The sequence below is a fragment of the Thunnus thynnus genome, chromosome 22 (genome assembly GCF_963924715.1).
Source record: "Thunnus thynnus chromosome 22, fThuThy2.1, whole genome shotgun sequence".
NCBI classification, from domain to species: Eukaryota; Metazoa; Chordata; class Actinopteri; order Scombriformes; family Scombridae; genus Thunnus; species Thunnus thynnus.
In genome coordinates this window covers 5,863,749-5,882,122 of record NC_089538.1, presented here as the reverse complement: position 1 = coordinate 5,882,122, position 18,374 = coordinate 5,863,749, and the positions used below count along the sequence as shown (strand labels likewise).

At 42.0% G+C, this 18,374-nt stretch overlaps 1 protein-coding gene across 4 annotated transcripts in view; it reads left to right on the top strand.

Annotated features, from left to right (window-relative positions):
• The first annotated feature begins 637 nt into the window (after nucleotides 1-637).
• The window catches only part of dock11 (dedicator of cytokinesis 11), a 67,432-nt gene continuing 49,695 nt past the window's right edge, over nucleotides 638-18,374 (top strand). Inside the window, exons 1-11 of one of the 4 annotated variants that reach the window (XM_067580560.1) lie at nucleotides 638-979; nucleotides 6,604-6,720; nucleotides 8,508-8,597; nucleotides 10,181-10,263; nucleotides 10,864-10,930; nucleotides 12,675-12,770; nucleotides 13,173-13,307; nucleotides 14,126-14,309; nucleotides 15,259-15,338; nucleotides 16,363-16,446; nucleotides 16,726-16,866. In XM_067580560.1, the coding sequence (XP_067436661.1) occupies nucleotides 875-979; nucleotides 6,604-6,720; nucleotides 8,508-8,597; nucleotides 10,181-10,263; nucleotides 10,864-10,930; nucleotides 12,675-12,770; nucleotides 13,173-13,307; nucleotides 14,126-14,309; nucleotides 15,259-15,338; nucleotides 16,363-16,446; nucleotides 16,726-16,866 (1,182 nt within the window). In that variant the 5' untranslated portion in view covers nucleotides 638-874. Of the gene's footprint in view, nucleotides 980-3,383; nucleotides 3,525-6,603; nucleotides 6,721-8,507; nucleotides 8,598-10,180; nucleotides 10,264-10,863; nucleotides 10,931-12,674; nucleotides 12,771-13,172; nucleotides 13,308-14,125; nucleotides 14,310-15,258; nucleotides 15,339-16,362; nucleotides 16,447-16,725; nucleotides 16,867-18,374 lie in introns of those variants that run through there. The other 3 variants (XM_067580559.1, XM_067580562.1, XM_067580561.1) reach the window with 3 other exon arrangements.

Sequence of the window (18,374 nt, the reverse complement as noted above, 5' to 3'; positions counted from 1 at the left end):
TTAAATGATATTCTGTTTAAAGAAGCTCTGAATTTATTATCTAGAATTTTTTTGTTACTGATCTAAAAGCAGAATTTGTAGAAATTATAATTGTTTATTGTCCTATATAGTATTTTACTGTACAGTGGGCCTACATTTGTCCTGAACTTCTACTTTGTAGTGTCATTCATAAGAAATCCATTCATGCAAGTTTCAATGTATCCTACTGAACAATTGTCATTATCACACAAAAAATGTTGTTATTTCAATATGTGTTTGTAAAAAAATGTGGATGACACCTTGGGGGTAACGAACAAATATCTTTAAATACATTAATTTAAAAATGTGGCAGTGTTTATATAGTTCTCACTGATTTGTATTTTTTTTTTTATCTGCAAGTCTACATTTTATTTTGTTTAAAGTTACTTTTTTTAAACTTTATATAACAGCAAAATCACAATTCTTCTGTTTATGTACATTTTTATGTTGTTTTTATTGCTTTGGCGATGTAAACGTCTGTTTCTTATGTCGATAAAACCACTTTAAATTGAATTGAATTGAACTGAACAGTAACGCTCACTCTGTTGTCTTCTTTGCATAGACGATCTTTGTTAAGTCCACTCCACCGAGTAGAGGCGGGAAGCGGGTAAGAGCGGAGCATCTCGCTTTATCAAACCATCTCTGCTCTCCTCTCATCATCATCATCACCAGCACCAGCAGCAGCAGCAGCAGTAACAGCGGCCCCGCCTCGCGACGCGAACCGCTGGCTGGTTCACCTCCAACACAACCCACATCTGGCTGTCACACAACAGCAGTGCTGCCGCTCCGTCCGGTACCGCGGCATGCTCATATTCACACCGGGACATACAAAGTGGATTTTAACCATAGGGGCATTATGTCTGAGGTACGGAAATTCACCAAGAGGTTAAGCAAACCCGGGACGGCAGCGGAAGTCAGACAGAGCGTGTCGGAGGCTGTGAGGAGCTCCGTGGACCTTGTGGTGAGCAGAGCTTCTCATGTTGTCTGTGACCCGGCGGCGGTCATTTTAGCTCATAGGGATAATGTAACCAAAGCCTGCTCCCTCCACTCCTCTCTACCCTACTTGAGAGGGGGGGTAAACAGTCTTCTTCTCTAAACATCCTCTGCTCTCGTTGCTTTATCCATACACTCTATTTTTTTTCTGTTTTTCCAGTTTTCAGGACTGCTTCTTGGTATGAATGCACTGAAACAATGTTACAGCGGTGTGTAATCTGTGTAGTGTTCAAAAGACAAGCGATTATATGCCGCGAATTCAACTCTCACATGCTGGCTTGCTTTCCTAAATGACCGGCATTATCAAATAGTGTGACATTGTGCACAGGAACACATGGTTTTTCAGTCTTCTGCGGCTCCTTTTGTGTGCTGGCGGATGGGAAGCAGTGCCAGTTGGACAGCTGCAGCATGGCTTCCCTATGTGTGTGCGTGTGTGTGTGTGTGTGTGTGTGTCTTTATTCCTGCTGGAAATAGCCACATCATGCAATTAAATGCCGTTATAAATGATTATTGATGATGACGAGTGTGCAAATGAACATACTTTTATTTTAATGGTTTATTTTTTTTTCTCTGTGTTTGTATGAACAGCAGTGCTGGTGGTTTGGAACAGACTGCAATAATGAGGGATTAGGCGCAGTGGCTTGAGATGAATAGCTTTTAGGATCCTGCTGATACAGCGTTTGTGTGTGTGTGTGTGTGTGTATGCGTGCCCATGATGTATGTGTGAACTTATTTTCATGTCAGTATATCAAAGGAATGACATTTGTCTTGAAATTTCCAGTGATGTCAGTGCAGATTGACGTCCGCCTCCTGATATCTTGTTTTCTTTTTGCTATAACTGAAGCCGTCTGTTCACTTTCTCATTATGAGAAAACTACAACTTCAACCCAAAACACAACAGTCATATATCTTTAGCTGTTTAGAGCAGTGGCTGGCAAACTTTTTCACATCAAGGACCCCTAAACTGACCCAAATTAAACCACAGACCCTCATTTGATAAGATTTGTGCTTGTAGATGTTTTATTACAGAAAGTGTATGAAAGCCATGACTAAAACAGTCATATATTCTGTCATTGTGCTAAATAAATGACTCCCCTTTTTGCTGGGGACCCCCTTGAACTCCCTCAAGGACCCCAGAGTGGAGCTGGATGAGTTTGCATAAGAGATAAACTCTTGCTCCTTAGGGATTCATTTAGGTTTTAGTCTTATGATGATCATCTTGAGGAGTGTGACGCAAGGAGGTCGCCAGCTAATGATCTTGTGATAAGGTTTCTGATCACAGATGTGAAAGTGTTTTTGTGTTTGTGGACACATGTCATATGCGTGTTATGCTGTCTCTTTGTTTTTTTCCTCTGTTTTAAGAGTGGCAGGTTTTGGCTGCTCATTTTATGGGGCGATGGTTGGCTCGGTAACTGAGAACAAACGCTGTTTTGTGGAGGGTTGCACAGCCCGCGTTCTTCTCACATGGGGATTCCCTCAGGCATGCTGTGACCATGCTTGTGTTTGTGTGTTCAGTCTTGTCTTCATCTCTGTATAGTCAGAGCCATTTTTAAATATTTCCATCTCTATCTCTGTTCCTAGATTTGAAAAGGTTTTACTTGTTTCAAAGCTGGAAGTGAGATACAGTTTAGCAGAACATGGAAGTTTTTTTTTTTATATACGCTTGAGACGATTCACGGGCCAATTACTTTTAAATTTCTTCCTTGGAAATGCCGTTATCTGACACATCAGTGAATCACAGGTCTTCCTTGCATTCATAAAAAGTCCTGTAGAAAAACCTGTCTGCATCTGCCTGTGTTTAACACTCTATTACTGTACATGGAAATGTTTGGGAATGAGTGAACAGTAATTGTAAGCACAGTGATTGGACGAGACCATTATGGTCTTTTCTGATCAAGTACTCATTTGATTCTAAATAGGTCAACTCTGAGAACCCTCCGTCATACTGTCATATGGTTTACTTGTGTCTCTGGTGTTTTCACATGAAGAATTCTGCCAGTCCAGCTCATAACAAAGACTTCATTTTACTTTGAATATTAGCTAAAGCTTGCCACGTGTTAGCTTCAGGCTATCTGATAGCCTGCAGGTACGTAGGGAGTCATTACTGACCTATAACGATGTTGCACAGGTGTGTCATTATCAGCTAAATTCTGTCTAACAGTGAGTCAGTAACTTGACCTTACATAAAATGTTTAGCTCAGTGGTTCCAAACTGTGGGTGTATGTGACAGAGGAACACACAGCTGTGACCAATAACCTTATTAATTGCTGCCTTGCTTTGCAGTGATTACTGGAACAAAGCGCTCGTTAAGATTATTAGTTTCACCTGTGCTTGCTCCAACTGTTATGACAAATCTAAAGGTGTATGAATCTGACTCATTTGGGTTTAAGCTGTCGAGACTCTGGTTTGAAATATTTAGTGGGAGCACGGCAGAAAAAGTTGGGGAACCACTGGTGTAGAGCGACGGTTCCCAACCTTGGCGTCAGGAACCCTACAAGTGGTCGCAAGATGAGGTAGGAAATGATAACAATCCACGTTCTGCTACTTCTCTGCTTCTTTCTCGTGAAATACTGTAGCTTTACCCTTTCAGGCCTTTTAAAAAAGATTCTATTGAAACAATCCGAGATGGTAAAATCACTCACTCTTTTCACGAGCAAGAGAGGTTGAGAACTGTTGGTCTAGAGGAATGCGCTGTTGGCCGCTACAGTGTAGAAATATGCTGCTGAGTCTTTAAATGTATGTGATGAATGTATCTTTGGTATAAACTGTAAAACATTCATTTAAAAACACCGCAGTTATAAAATATAATGAATATCAGCAAATGTATTGGTTAACAGAAACTTCACTTCCTAATAGCTGGTATCTAAGAGGTATCTAAGCATCTCTAATGTGAAATCTGCAGGAATGAATTTCTGTGAAAAGGTTACTTTTTTGGGAGTAGATGGAGAATATAAGGACGAAGAAGGCCAGCTAGGCTTCTTCTTCCCTTTAGGGAGAGCTGCTATGTGTCTGCTCACATACACACAGATTGGAGCAGTTAGTGGGGGTCAGCGATGGGACAGTGGAGCCGCTTGGTACTGTACCGACCCACATGTCAGTGTGTGTTTGCGCTCATCTGTAGTGCATAATGTGTAAGCTTCCTAGCCAGAGTGATAAAATCCACCTGGTCGTGTTGGAGTCCTGAGTGCTTTACATCAGCTGAACTGTAATGGGACTCAGACATCTGGAAATGCATCATCATCATCATCATCATAGTACCACGGAGAAACAGTCATGCTTTGTACTCGCTGATTGGTGTTGGAGTGTTCTTGAGCCAGGTGGATAATTGAGAGGAGAAAGTGTGTGTGACATAAAATAAGACGGTGGAGAGAGTGTCTTGATGGCTTGTGTCACACGGTTACACCCAAGCGTTAGGCCATGTCCTCTGATTGTTATAGCATCTTTTGTTTTTCTGTTTCTCAATCAGTGTGGCTTTCACAGCTGGCTGTTTGTGATTCTTCAGCTTCCTTTCTCTTCCAAGAAAGCAGAACTCTCTCTCTGTCTTTCCTTCTCTCTTTGCTCTCTCCCCCCTCTTTCTCTTTCTCTCTCTCTCTCTCTCTCTCTCTCTCTCTGTAACGTGTTACCTCTGTATGCTGCCGAACGGTTGCCTGTGACTTGTGGCGCTGCGGTCGAGCTCGTTGCACATGACAGGAAGCAGAGCTGCTGTGCTTCGGGTGCAGGGGCGGCACAGCCATGTGTAATGCCTTCTGCAGACTTGTAAGAGTTTTGCTGCTGCTGCTGCTGCTGCTCAGGGCTGCTGGTTGTCTGTCAAGTACTGGGCTTATATGTAAACAGACAATACAAAGGAATTAGCGAATACTCCGCGCCAGCTTTCATCACGTCAGTCGGACTATCATCAGGGATAGAAATTTTTAGTTAAGAGTACTGGTTTCAAAAAAAAAAAAAAAAAAAAAGCCAGACGTTGTGTTTATGTGGGAGACCCAGGAAGTCAGGGTCTGGTGGAAAAAATGTGCAGAGAGCATATATACGTGTAACCAGCTCACTGCGCTGGCCAAATTATTGGTTAGAGAACATGGAAAGGGAGAACGTGCTTTCCTTTATTGGCTCGTGCGCAGATACCAGCATATTCAAGAGGGGGGATGTTAACTCCTTAAACCTCACTGATCTGCTGGTGGACCAGTCATTACAAACTTCTGTGCAGCCAAACATTGTTTAAACCCACAGAACTTCTATTTTAAATACTAGCGGAGATCCCAAAGTTTCCAACGATATTAAATACAGCTTAATTTGGGAGTGGGGTGGTGGGGGAGCCATAGATAACATGTTTCACTCAGTGTAAACATCATATACTGCAGATTGAATGAAGAGCTGGAAGGTGATTTTTCAAACCTGACTCCATGAGGGGAAAAGGTGAAAACAATATATTTAAAGGGATTAACTGGGCTCACATATCTCAGAAAAACCTAGATAAGTGTCTAGAATGATTGCACATGTGAGCATAAGCAGCGTGTGTCAGAGGGGAGAGCAGCAAGCAGCAGGAACTAACTGTGTAACTTTATTACTGCCCACTCTAACAGCGGTACAGTAGGAAAACAAAGCTCAGCATCTCAGCTGCATGATGCTTAAATGGAAATATGACAGAGCACAAGAGAGGGGAGGGAAAAATCCCTCACACATAGACTCTCAGCTGTAGGGCATAGTCAGGGTTTTCAGAGTCCTTCCTCCCCACTGCGCTTGTTTACTTAGCATCATTACAGCATGCCCCTCACATACTCTATTGCCTACAGACTCGGTGGCAGCGGCTCAGTGATGTGGCTCAGAAGCTGATCAACTCCACACAGTCTGATTTCCTCCGTTCGAGTCCAAAACAGCTTGGTGTCGCTCAGCCAAAGCTTATTGGTTTAAGCTATTCATCACCGTCTTCACTGCTTAGCTTGAGCTTAAAGTGGTACTTTCTTAGAATTAATTCAGAATTGTTCCAAGTGGTTTTAGGTTTTATACTTGTGATCACGTCTTGACCTAGTTGTAGAAGGCTAGGTTTAGCCTGTAGGCCTCTTAAAAACATAACGAGGGGAGGAAGCTGATTTTTATATCATCCACTTCTCTATGAAACTCAAAACAGGAAGTTATGATGAGGCACGTGATATTTATCGTTTTGTTTCGTTATTACACGTTTCCGGCAAGCAGATGAGCTTTATGTACATATGTATCAAATCAGGTATTATAGGTAGTAATTTCCCTGCTGCTTTGTCTCACCTTCTTTGCCCTTTCTATATTTGTCATCTTCGCTGTTCCCCTTTCGTCATGTTTCTTTTTTTTTTTTTCATCCACCCACAATTTTCTGAGTAACTGTTTCCCTGCACTGTGACGGTCCTCTGCACTTTGTGGTCTGAGCCCTTGTGGCTGCGCTGTTTGTATGGGTGGTGAAAAGTTCTGGGGGTAAGCAGTTAACTGCTCTCAAATAGCAGGGGGAGGTGGAGGTTGCCAACGCCACAGTAAAGACACAATTATCAGGATATGTGATCAAACAGAACCAGCTTGTTTTTTATTTGAAACTACATGTATGGGTGTCCTGTCCATCTCCCCTCTCAGGAGCAGCCAAAGATCATTGAACCACTGGATTACGAGGCTGTGGTGTTTCAGAGAAAGGCTCAGATCCACAGTGACCCCCACCGAGACCTGCTGCTCTGCCCGGTCGACGATGTCTCGGTGAGTCCCCTCGTCGGTTCCCGCTGTGCCCTCTTGGAACTGGCTCTCATCCAGGTCGCCGCCCTCATCAACAGTCTCAAACCAAAGAGCTGGATAGTGTCCCGGCTGTCTTTTGCAGCAGCAGCAGTTCTGGTTTTTAGACACTTATTTTTTTTTGGTTATTCTATTCCCTCATGGGTTTCAAAAGTTATCACGGTATTAGAAGTTCAGTTTACATTGTAATTGACTGGCTGATACATGAGATTGAAAAATAAGAAATAAGAATAAGAACTGTTGTGGGAATAAATCTGAAGCTGTATGGCCAATATTCCCTCTTTGACATCAGCACACAATATAAACATTTTTGATAAGCATCCCTTACTTTTGGTTTTTAAAGAATTGCGGCCAAGACATGTACTGAGCAGGATATCTTGCAGTTGGGAAAAAAACCCAACTTGTCAGTGCTCTCTGTCTGGTTAGTGTACAAACTATTTATAAATGATCTCAAACAAATATTTGGCATCCATGAACTGCAATTTCTAGTTATTATTGGCCACATATATCTGCAGTAAGCTAACATCAGCTGGCCCAAACAATATATTGGCCCAGCTAAGTTATTGTTTGGGCTCTACTGTACAGAATGTGAACGTCCCTTTTTAAAGGTTGAATCTGATTTCCTACATCTCTAGTTTTGGTCATCATTTTTATCAGTTACAGTAACATAGTACTCACTGAACTGAGACTTGGGATTGCTGTGACATTGATTAAGAATGGGAGGCAGACATGGCAAGAAACATGAGCAGTGATCAGACGGATCCTAAATAAACCTCCCAATCAGCCAAACTTTTTTTTTACAGAGAAAATTAAGATGAACAGTTGAATCATGACCCAAATCGTCCATTTTTAAACATCCATCACAGATTTCCTGTGCAGTGATGCGTTATCATTTCAGATGATTTAACCTCCAAATAAAGTGGTTTATCTGGCTTAACTGTTGGCTTGTTTACGACCTGTTCAGCTCATGTTTCTTGCACTGTCCTAGATTTCAGTATTTATTTCTTGTGTTATCAGAACTAATAGAAACATAAAGATGATAAAATTACAAAAAAACAGAGTTGTGATAAATTGAATATATCCTTTTAAATTACTTGCATAACAATGAACATTCTGTACATAAAACAGCATTTTTAGTTTTTACTTGTAAAGTGAATGAGCTGCTTATTTGGACTGTCAGTCAGTGCTGGATTAACACTCTTGTACTAAAACTATTCATGTATCTCTATTTACCACTACTGGAATCTGCTCTACAGCCTGTTATTTGAAGGCCCATTACAAATCTTATACTCCAGACACCTGTGCTGAGACCTTCACACTAAACTGTCTGAGTCAAACAGGAACAAAGAGCTATAAAATATCACTTTCTAAAGAAAGGTTTCCCATCATTAATCACTGATCATTCCCAACACACCAGGCTCAGTTATTTACGGGTCAGTCCAAGAGGCCTGACCAGTCAAATACAATCCAGACAGCTAACTCTGCTCTGTATTTATTGGTGCTGCCTCAAGCACATGTGGTTTTGTTTAGAGGCACGTCTCACTCCGTGTCTAGTTTTTTCCCCATCTCATCATCTGTTTCTTTGTATCTGTGCCTTCTGTTTTCTCTCAGGCTCTCTCTATCTGCCTCTCTCACTCACTTTCCCTTTGCCTGTTGTTGTTAGTGGTTTCGTGCTGTGCTACTATTTGATGAGAAAAATAAAAAAACTGTCTTTGCTGGTGTGTGTCTCATTGTGTTTTTGCGCGTGCATGCAGGAGTCCCAGATCTCCCGGCAGAGGAGGACTGTTGTTCCCTCAGTCCCCCAGAATGCAGAGCGGGAGGCCAGGAGTCTGTTTGCCAAAGAGGTACGATAACCCTCCAGTCCCATGTGTATGATTTGGCAAACATTTGTGGCGATGATGTGCAGTCATCTCTGAAAATAAAAAAGGAAGTTTTGAAATGACAAAAATGGCAGCTGAGGTATGAGGCTTCATAGTTAACAGCAATCTGGTTTTTACTTCACTAGTACTTAGAAACCACCCAAAAAAGCAGAAATGATATGTGTATGGTATATGGTAAGGTAATGGATATGGTAAGTTAAAGGGCACCTATTGTGCTTTTCCTTATTTTCAGTCATATATATATAGTCTTACAATGTCAGATGTTCATGTTAAACGTGGCCAAAGAGTCAATTAATGAGGTCAATGTATGTAGAAGTAATCACTGTGAGCAAAAAAACACCAGCTTCAGATTGCCCTGAACGCTCAATTTCCAGCATTTTTTCTACTTTCAGCCCGAGCTGACATCAGCTTGTGACAGATTTCTTTATATGGTCATCTGCTCCACACACAGCGTGCGAGTTCACTGCTCTGTTCTGTTAACATAATGGCATTTTTCCATTGTTTTGGGGGTAGTCGAGTCATGGCTGGAGTCGAGCTGGCACACTGTGAGTCTTTTTCCATTACGCAGCACGACAAAGTAAAATAAGTTGTTGAACTGTTGGAGGTGTGGTGGTTGTCTGCAGCTCTTCATCAAACATCATCATCACTGTGGCTGTTTCTACTTTTACTAAGTTACTGTTTTCATCAGCAGTAACTTAACATGACTCTGATTTGGCTGCCCCTCGGCAGGCTTCCTGAAGCTAGCCAATCTGAACAGAGTGGGCTTATCGGGAGGGGGGCCTTAAAGAGACAGGAGCTAAAATGGCCTGTCTCAGAGAGAGGTTGAACTGAAGGGCTGCTTTAAGGGTCGGTATAAGATAGATAAGGAAATTTTTTGAACTGTGAATCATGCAAAGCTACTGTGGTGGAGTCCAAAAATATAATATAATATAGTGCTGGAAATTAGCATAATAAGTCCCCTTTTTAAAATACCTTTTTTCATGATGACATTTAAAAACTCTAAGGGCCATTAGTAAACACATGCAGAACTGATGATATATTGTATTAGCAATGAAAAGCAGACTTTTCTGGCAAGCTATGGACATACTCTGCCAGGCTCTGTTCCTCAGCCAGTTCTCATGACTATGATATAGCATGGAAACAACTGTCACAGGGATTGTTAAAACAGATCCAGGCTTACTCAGCATCCATTCCACAAAGATCCATTCAGTTGACTTAATTGAAAATTTCTGCTTGCAGTTACAATGAATAAAAAGTAATATGTACAATGGAAACCACCTTGAGTATTAACAAATAGAAATCATGAAAGGGGTAATGGCAAAGGTTTTTTTTCTGGCACTTCAGAGTTCTTAAATGAATGATGTTGTGCTGGAATTTTCTCATGAAATACACCAAAATAGGGAACTGAGCACTCTGTCCTCTGTGAGTCACAGTCGGAGGAGCGAGCTGCATGCTTGGTTAGGTCACTTTCCTGGCATGATATGGTTGTGATATTTGAGTGTGTCTGCCACTCCTAATCCAGCTCTCTGTGTTGACCTGTTTGGCAGTGCATCAAGATGTACAACACCGACTGGCATGTAATCAACTACAAATACGAGGCTTACTCTGGTGACTTCCGCATGTTGCCAAGGTAAGTAAGATAAAAAAATTAAAAAAACTGATGGAAATGAATTAAAGATGGAGTTTGGATATGTGGAAAATTTAGAGGTTAGGGCTCAGAGTCTGTGCAAAACAACATTCTTTACTGCCAAATATGTAACGTGTACAAGGGATTTACTCTGCTCACATGGGTCTGTCGGATGACGACATGCAAATACAAATCACTCTCCCTGTATATTAATAAATACAGCTCTGATGCTTCAGCAGAATAGAGGAAATACTGCGTACAAATAGAAATAACTGCACAGAGTTCAGCTAGATTTTGCAGGTGCAATCCAGATGTTTTGAATTAATGTTTCAGTGGTGATAAAGCTTCTTAAGGACATTGTTTTTATCACTGCAACCTTCACTTGAACCATAAATTGGAGTGAAAATGATGTATGTGTAGCAACATTCCCCAAATACCCTCGGACAAGGTGGCACAAGATTTACTGACCCACGTAAGACATATATAGCAAAGCAGCAAAAGTAAAGAGACACGCTGTAGCAGACCTCACCACTGGGGGAAAAACAGTAGGGAGGGGGCTGATTTATTGAACACTGCTGACCCTTTCTCACTGTCTTTTCAAAGCAAAGGCCTGAAGACAGACAAGCTGCCAGCTCACGTGTTTGAGATCGATGAAGACGCCAAAGACGAGGTGAGTAGAGAGGCCCGAGCGCCGTTAGATCACAGACATTGATCACTGCGGGGAGGATGAGTGGTCCGCTATTGACTCGCTTGGGCCCTTTATGGTCAGATTGCACCATATGCACAGCTTTTAGTGATGCGCTATAAACCCAGCTTGGAAATTAAAATGATCACTTTAATCTTTTTAATCGTTGAGATGAGATGCAAAATTGGCTCGTTCATCCGAAAATATAAGCAAAGAGAGCAGCCGTTCCCAGCATGGACATGTGAACTGGGAATTGTGCTGGGAAAAGTCCCGGTGACTTATGGTCCGTCGGTCGTTTAGTCCAGCCAGCAGCGTGACCCCACAGTGACTGAGTGCGGGGCAGTGAAACCAGAAGCCTTATATGTCCTATAAATAGCTCCCATCGATCCTCCTCCCACTACTCTCGGGCCGGATGCGGATAAACTAAGACAGAGAGAGGGTTTAATTGAAGGAAAATAAATGGTACTGTACCGCCTTGATGGGAGGGGCAGGGAGCAGATGGCTCTATTACTTCTCAAAACGGTTCACGCTACCGTTACATTACCTCTGCATTATCATTTCTGGCTGAGATGGCCTGTCTTGTTGGTCAAATGGCAAAAATATTTAAGAACAAAAAGAAAACACACACGCACATATACACTTAAGATAAAGCACACAATCCTTATATCTTTCTTTTATATCTGCTAGTAAAAATGTTTGACTTTCTATGTCCTTTATATAACCTTTTATGTCTCCCTGCAGGGCCATAACAGTAAATCAATCATAATGCAATCAGGGACATTAGGTAAAAGGTGACAATGCTAAGTACAGTACCATTGGTGAGATGAGGTAGGGTGTGGTGAGGTGTGTGTGTAAGCACCAGCCTCTGTGTATCTGAGGGAGGAGAGGGAAGGATGGACTTGTGCAAGCTGAGTGAGGAGAACTGTCAGCCAATTAGATTAGAGGATGAAGCTGGAGAGAGTTAGAGGCGTGACACACAGAGGACAAAAATGCCACTTCAGTGTGATTAAGCTTGTCTCAGTTGTGTGCGCGCGCACACACACACATAGATACATCTGCCCACCTCAGTCCTTTTCACTCAATGTCATGATAGTTTCCATAACAGTGTGTCATGTCCCAGGCTTACATTAAGTTAATTAAACCTCCTTATACTGTACTGTGAATTTCTCCACGTGGCCGGATACATTACTGCTGAGGAGGGGTGTGTGTGTGTGTGTGTGTGTCTGAATGTCCTCACTAAGAGACCATTCCCATGTGATAAGTGCTTGTGTTCTCTGTGGTTCTGATGAACAGTCCCATGATAGTAATGAGATGGCAAGGCTGCACTGACAGAATCTTATCTAAATTATGATGAACCTTTTATGGGAAACCGATTAAATTCTGATGAGCTGATTTGGCTGTGACAGTGTGTGATTGGAACCTCTAGGACTTCCCACCGACTGAACAATGTTTATGCACTGCAAACTGATCAGTCAACATTTCTCACAAACACTTACTTACCAGAAAAGTAAAAGGAAAGTGAATAATAATAAAAATTATAATAAAATAATAATGTTTCATGCAAATACAGCACTATGTACTGTGAACTGTGTCAATAACGCTTTGATACAACTCACTGTCTAGACGTACACTGATTATTGTAATATTCAATATGTAAGAAGAATTAACCTGAATTAACCTGCATAATAAAGTCTGTTTTGATTGATTTTGCAATGCTTGTGTCTGTCAGGACACATCATCGCTGTGCTCCCAGAGGGGAGGCATCATGAAGCAGGGATGGCTTCAGAAAGCCAACATCAACAGCAGCCTGTCTGTCTCCATGAGGGTGAGTCACCGCCAGACCTCCTGTCTGCTATTCATACAACATAACAACAACACGCAGGGTTCACAGCTGAACGAGGTGCACATGGCGGCTTTTCGTCCTTCCTCGTGGATGATGCACCACTGAAACTACACTACTCTCTGTATTCCGCTGTTATTTTATCACATCATGTGTTACATTCAAGAATGTTGCAATCATCACGCACTACAACCACAGTCACATCAGAACTGACATGTATAATATTACAGGGAAGGAAAGGGGCATAAAAAACGGTCAAACACAAGTGATGAAAGATCTGTGTTTAGAAGCTACATTTAATACTTTATTTCTGTCATACTGTATGACTGTTTATAATCTGTTCACTATGAATTTTCCTGACTTGCTTTCCATTACTGTGAAATGCAGGTGTTCAAAAGGAGGTACTTCTACCTGTCCCAACTCCCCGACGGCTCCTATATCCTCAACTCCTACAAGGATGAAAAGAACTGCAAGGACACCAAAGGATCCATCTACCTGGACTCCTGCATAGACGTCATTCAGGTATGCAAGGCTGGGAAAAAAATGAAAGAAACATCAAATGCACAGTTGAGAAGAGCTGCAGCAGCAGCAGCAGCAGCATCCCCTTTCAGCTTGACCACCTCTTACTGTAAGCTCTCAATATACCATGGTGTTTTGTTTAATTGAACTCATTTTGATGTACTTCCTTCTGTGCTCACTGTGAGTTTTTCAGTTCTTGGCATGAGCTCCTACCCTCGTGAAAGTCAGTGTGTTTCCTGCTCTCGGCACGCTCCAGGGGCTTTTAGAAGCTTTGATTGGATAGATTTGCTGCATTCCTTTTGACTTGGGCCTAAAAGTCCGATTCTAGCAGATTATGAGTGGCTGCTGTTGGCTGGCACTGGCTGGTACCTCATTCAGGTTTGCACTGGCTGGGGAGGCTGCCAGGAAGCTTTCAGTTTGATGAACACACTCCGGAGATGAATGGGAAGAGTGAGGGAACTTGTTCTGGCTAGTGGGTTTCATGTGAAAGCTTGTAGAGTGTTTTGTCTGTTTGACATGCACAGCTGCTTTTACTTATATCATAGATAAAATATCCTTCATAAAGCCCTACACCAGTCTTTAGGAAGGGCATGTTTGAATGCATCAGAAGCCCCGTACAAACAGAAAACCTAAGAAGCACTGTGGTGTTCATTAGAGAAATTATATATGTGCATTGGCTAAAAGCGATTTTAACGTCAAGGAAAAATCCTGTTGTGTTTCCCCAAACTCCGCTCTAGCATTCCTCTTATTACCACAAATGTAAGATGATTGGGGTAGAAGATACAAGGAAACTAAAATCCCAAAAATTTTTCCCTCCTCAGAGCCCTAAGATGCGGCGTAACGGCTTCGAGCTGAAGATGCAAGACCGCTACAGCCACTTCCTGGCTGCAGACAGCGAGGCAGAGATGGAGGACTGGGTGGTCACGCTGAAGCAGGCTCTGCAGAGCAGCAGCGAGGCCGGCCAGGACAGGAGGAACGGCGGGGAGTCACTGGACTGTGCCCTGGGTGAGATTTACCTCCATTCTAAAAAAAAAAACAAACCTGACTGATAACCTTTCAGTCAACCTAATATTTACAGTCTTATTGAAAAGTGACTGTGCACTCATTCATGTAGCTATGATACTCATAATAGCATGTTTGAACATAGCCTTTTAGCTTGTGGTTAACTTAGCCAGGGTTACAGTAATCCTTCTCCCTGACAGTGGAGGGAGTCCAAACCCCCGTGAATTTAATTCTGAGCTCTGTGTTATGACACTTTAATGGCTTCCATATTACAATGATACACAGGCAATAAATAGACTTAATATGAATCCTACAGCTACTGCCAGTAGAGAGACAGCGGTGATAAGCTTGCACATCATCTGTAAATTGTAAAAGAAATCAGCTGTGCAGCTACAAGAAAGTGTAAGAATCTGTTTTCAGCTGTTTTTGCTCTTTTAGTTTTACTTAAGAGTGCGATTCTTTAGGGGGCAGTTGTGGTGAATTGTTGAATTCATCGCTTGTCCTGAACTGTGGAGAAATGCCAACAGTGATGTCTCGCCAGCATCTGAGCGCTTCTTTGTTTTTTGTTTTTTTCTTATATAATAATACACTCTCTGCAGAATATTCCAGTGAAACCCGATAGGCCAAGCTCAGTCACGAATCTCCAAGATAATGATGAGACACTCTGAGGTCTTCCAGAAAGACAGAGAGGCAGTTAGAGTTCACTCAGGCCATCATCCGTCACCTGGCAGTCAGCAGTAATAGTGAACGGCCTCTTTAATTCGGTCAGTAGACTGTAAGATACGAGTTTGTCCTCCTGGGGAAGAAAAACTCACAGACAGCCACAAAGGGGAGCCATTAGGGAAAACATTTGGGTTTTATTGAGCCCGATTCATAATAGCGTGATTCGTCATCAGATTGTGTTTCTGTCCGCTACTTTTATTCATGTGTGATCTCTGTCTCGTCCAATCAGATGACGATACCTCGAGCCAAGGTAAAAGCGAGAGCCTGCTGGAGAGCCTGGGGAGGAGCTTACACCCTGAACTTGTGAAGGTACTGCATTTTACGGATGGTTAATTCACAGACTGAGCACTTTAACTATGAAGTTGCAGATGATGAAATATTTATCTCATCTCAAAAGAAGCAGAACTTCTCTAGCAGGCCAGATTTAGATCTTGTTTATAAATGCCATACATGATTTATTCTGACGCATTTATAAATGATCATTTCTTCCTCGGAAGAGCTCTACAAGCCCGGCTCTTTTGTTTCCCCCCCTTACTGTATTTGAGTTTTCTGAGCCTGAGAACTGCAGTGTTTATCCCACAGAGACTTTGCTGCTTTAATATGTCTATAAACCCAGAGCAACACACAGTCAACAAAGCCCTCTGTGCTCTCCAACTGCTGTTTCACCGTTTGCTCCGGGCCACTCCAGCACAGCTTTTCCCTCCCCATGCAAAAGATCACTTGAGTTTGTCTGCAGGCTTGGACGGAGCGAGAGCAGGGAACGAGGGGAGGAGAAGAGGGGAAGGAGATGGATTAAAGCTCTTACGTGACCTGAGGGTTTGATTTGTTTGTTGATGCCCTTCTTTCTCCTTCTGTCTGGGTCTGTCGGGCCGCTCGACTCTCCTCCTCTGCTCTGTCTTCCTCTTTGTCTGTGTTCGTGTCGGTTTACTCGCAGGCAACTCAGACTGTGTAGAGCCATTGTTGTGTGAGATACTACATTTGTTTTGAAACTGGTTTCCATTTTCCCACTTCTCTAAAATGTTTCAGCGTTTTCGTCACTGTGTTGCAGTCACATATGTATGTTTTTACAATGGATGAGAATAACATTGTTGATGATGAGGAACTACATGGCTGTGTTTCTACAATAGAGCTCCAGCTGTGTTATATAAAGAAACAAACATCAGCCTAATACAATAATTTAAAACTAAATGGCATCATACAATTAAAACAGCAGGAACACTGGGTCAAATGCTATCGATGAGATTAAATAAATGCCAAATAAATCAATCTGTAATACATTTTCCTGACATAATATTTGATTTGACCTACATTCTTCCGCTCTGTGTGTTCGCAGTACGCCAGAGAGACAGACCAGCTCAATAAGATCAACAGGAACGACGGCAGACAAAAGCTTTTCTCTCTGGACCCTGAGACACAGGTATAGAAGATGCTTCTTTTGAACATGCGGTCGGCTTATGATTTATTTATTTCTGTATCGACTCAGACTATTTAATCTCTCCTCCCCTCTCTCCGCCATTTACGCCGTTTCCCCTCTCCCTTATCCTCTTCCTCTGCACGTATCCCCACGCTCCCCTCTCTCTCTCTTTCTCTCTCTCCTGTCCACCGGATCAATCTTTCCTTCCTCACTGTGTCGACCTCCCGCTTCCCTCTTTCCCTCTTTCCTCCTCTCCTCTCCTCCCTCCCGTCTGACATCCAGAGGCTGGACTTCTCAGGCATCGAGCCAGACGTGAAGCCATTCGAGGAGCGCTTTGGCCGTCGTATCGTCGTCAGCTGCCACGACCTGACCTTCAGTCTCCAGGGCTGCGTCAGCGAAAAGGGTGACGGCGTCCTCACCAACGTATGTCATCATCTTAATTCCACAACACACATGACTATTATTTATATAACTTTTACTACCTTTCACAATCTAGTAGACCAGTGTGGCTCACTCCTGGTCTTGGAGAGCCTCAGCAATGCATATTTACTCCTTCTCCCCAACTGAAAAGCTTTTGATTGGCTGAACAAACCTATATAGATATTATAGTAGACAACAGTATTACACTGTATTCATAAAATAAATCAAAACCAGAATGAACCACAGGACACAACATTAAGATAAAGGATAAAAACTTCAGAGTTGATGCTGATAATTTGACTGATTTTTTACTAAAAGGGCTTAAAACTGAAATCTCTATCAAGCCTCAAGCCAGACCTAAAAGATCTAACCGTGCTTAAAAAGTGTTGAGTGAAGATAACACTTTTGTGATTTTGTTCGTATGCACTTAAGCATATCTAACCACAGCACACAGCCTTCTTTTTCACACCAAACATCATCCGCCCGCTTCACCCTATGCAGTTCTGCTCCAGATAACAAAGCCTTCATAATTCATGTTGGCGCGTCTGCAAGCGATGGAAGCAACCAGACCAAAAGAGGATCAGACGAGACGGTCCATACTGTTGTAATATCCTCTCATTTTGTTTATATAGTAAAGTGTTATTTCACACATTAATGTTACTACGTTGTAATCCTCCTTTTTTTTTTTCACTCTGATATGTAAGATGGAAGCCCCCTGAGCTCTGAGGTTTGTTTAGGACTTAAGGCTATACTATGATGAATAATGGAAATGCCTTCAGTGTGTGATGAATTAAGAGCTCCTGGTAGGATGAGACAGCAGTTTGGAACATATGCGAGCACCGCCTTTGTTGGAGTGGATTGTTGTAGTCATAAAACATTGTGTTAGACCTCCTCCTCCTCCTCCTCCTCCTCCTCCTCCCGCTGCTCGCTGGTGCATTAGAAGGGTTGGTAGATTTGAACTGACTCATATTTGTGGTTTGGAAGAGGCACGTGCTTTTCTTTTCCCTCCCCCTCTTCCACAATCTCATATGTTTTAATGTTTACTGGATGGACTCAGGCTTGTCCGTCATGCAGGAACCTTCTGTCCTGGCATAAGTGCACGAAAATCACTAAAATGTGTGTGGGTTGCACTACTGTAGAGCCAACATTTGCTTCCAAAAGAGAGATCAACTAATATTTGTGTGGTTGATGTAATGAAAGACAATATTTTATGGAAATATATTTTTTTTTCTCCCATATTTTGGCTAAATTTACCATTAAAACAGAAGTTTCAAAAATGTACAAATGTATAATTTTAACTGTTGCACAATTTGAAAAATTAAACCTCAAATTTAAATCCATAATAATTGTAATATTTTAGGTTTAGATTTAACCCACAAAATGTCACAGTAGCATCTCTGAAGAACTACAGGTTAAGATATAAATATTATATAAGATTAGTGTGAAATGTGATATAAATGAATCCAGAGATGTTATAAACTTAGACTCATTGAAGTGAATGTGTGAAAAGC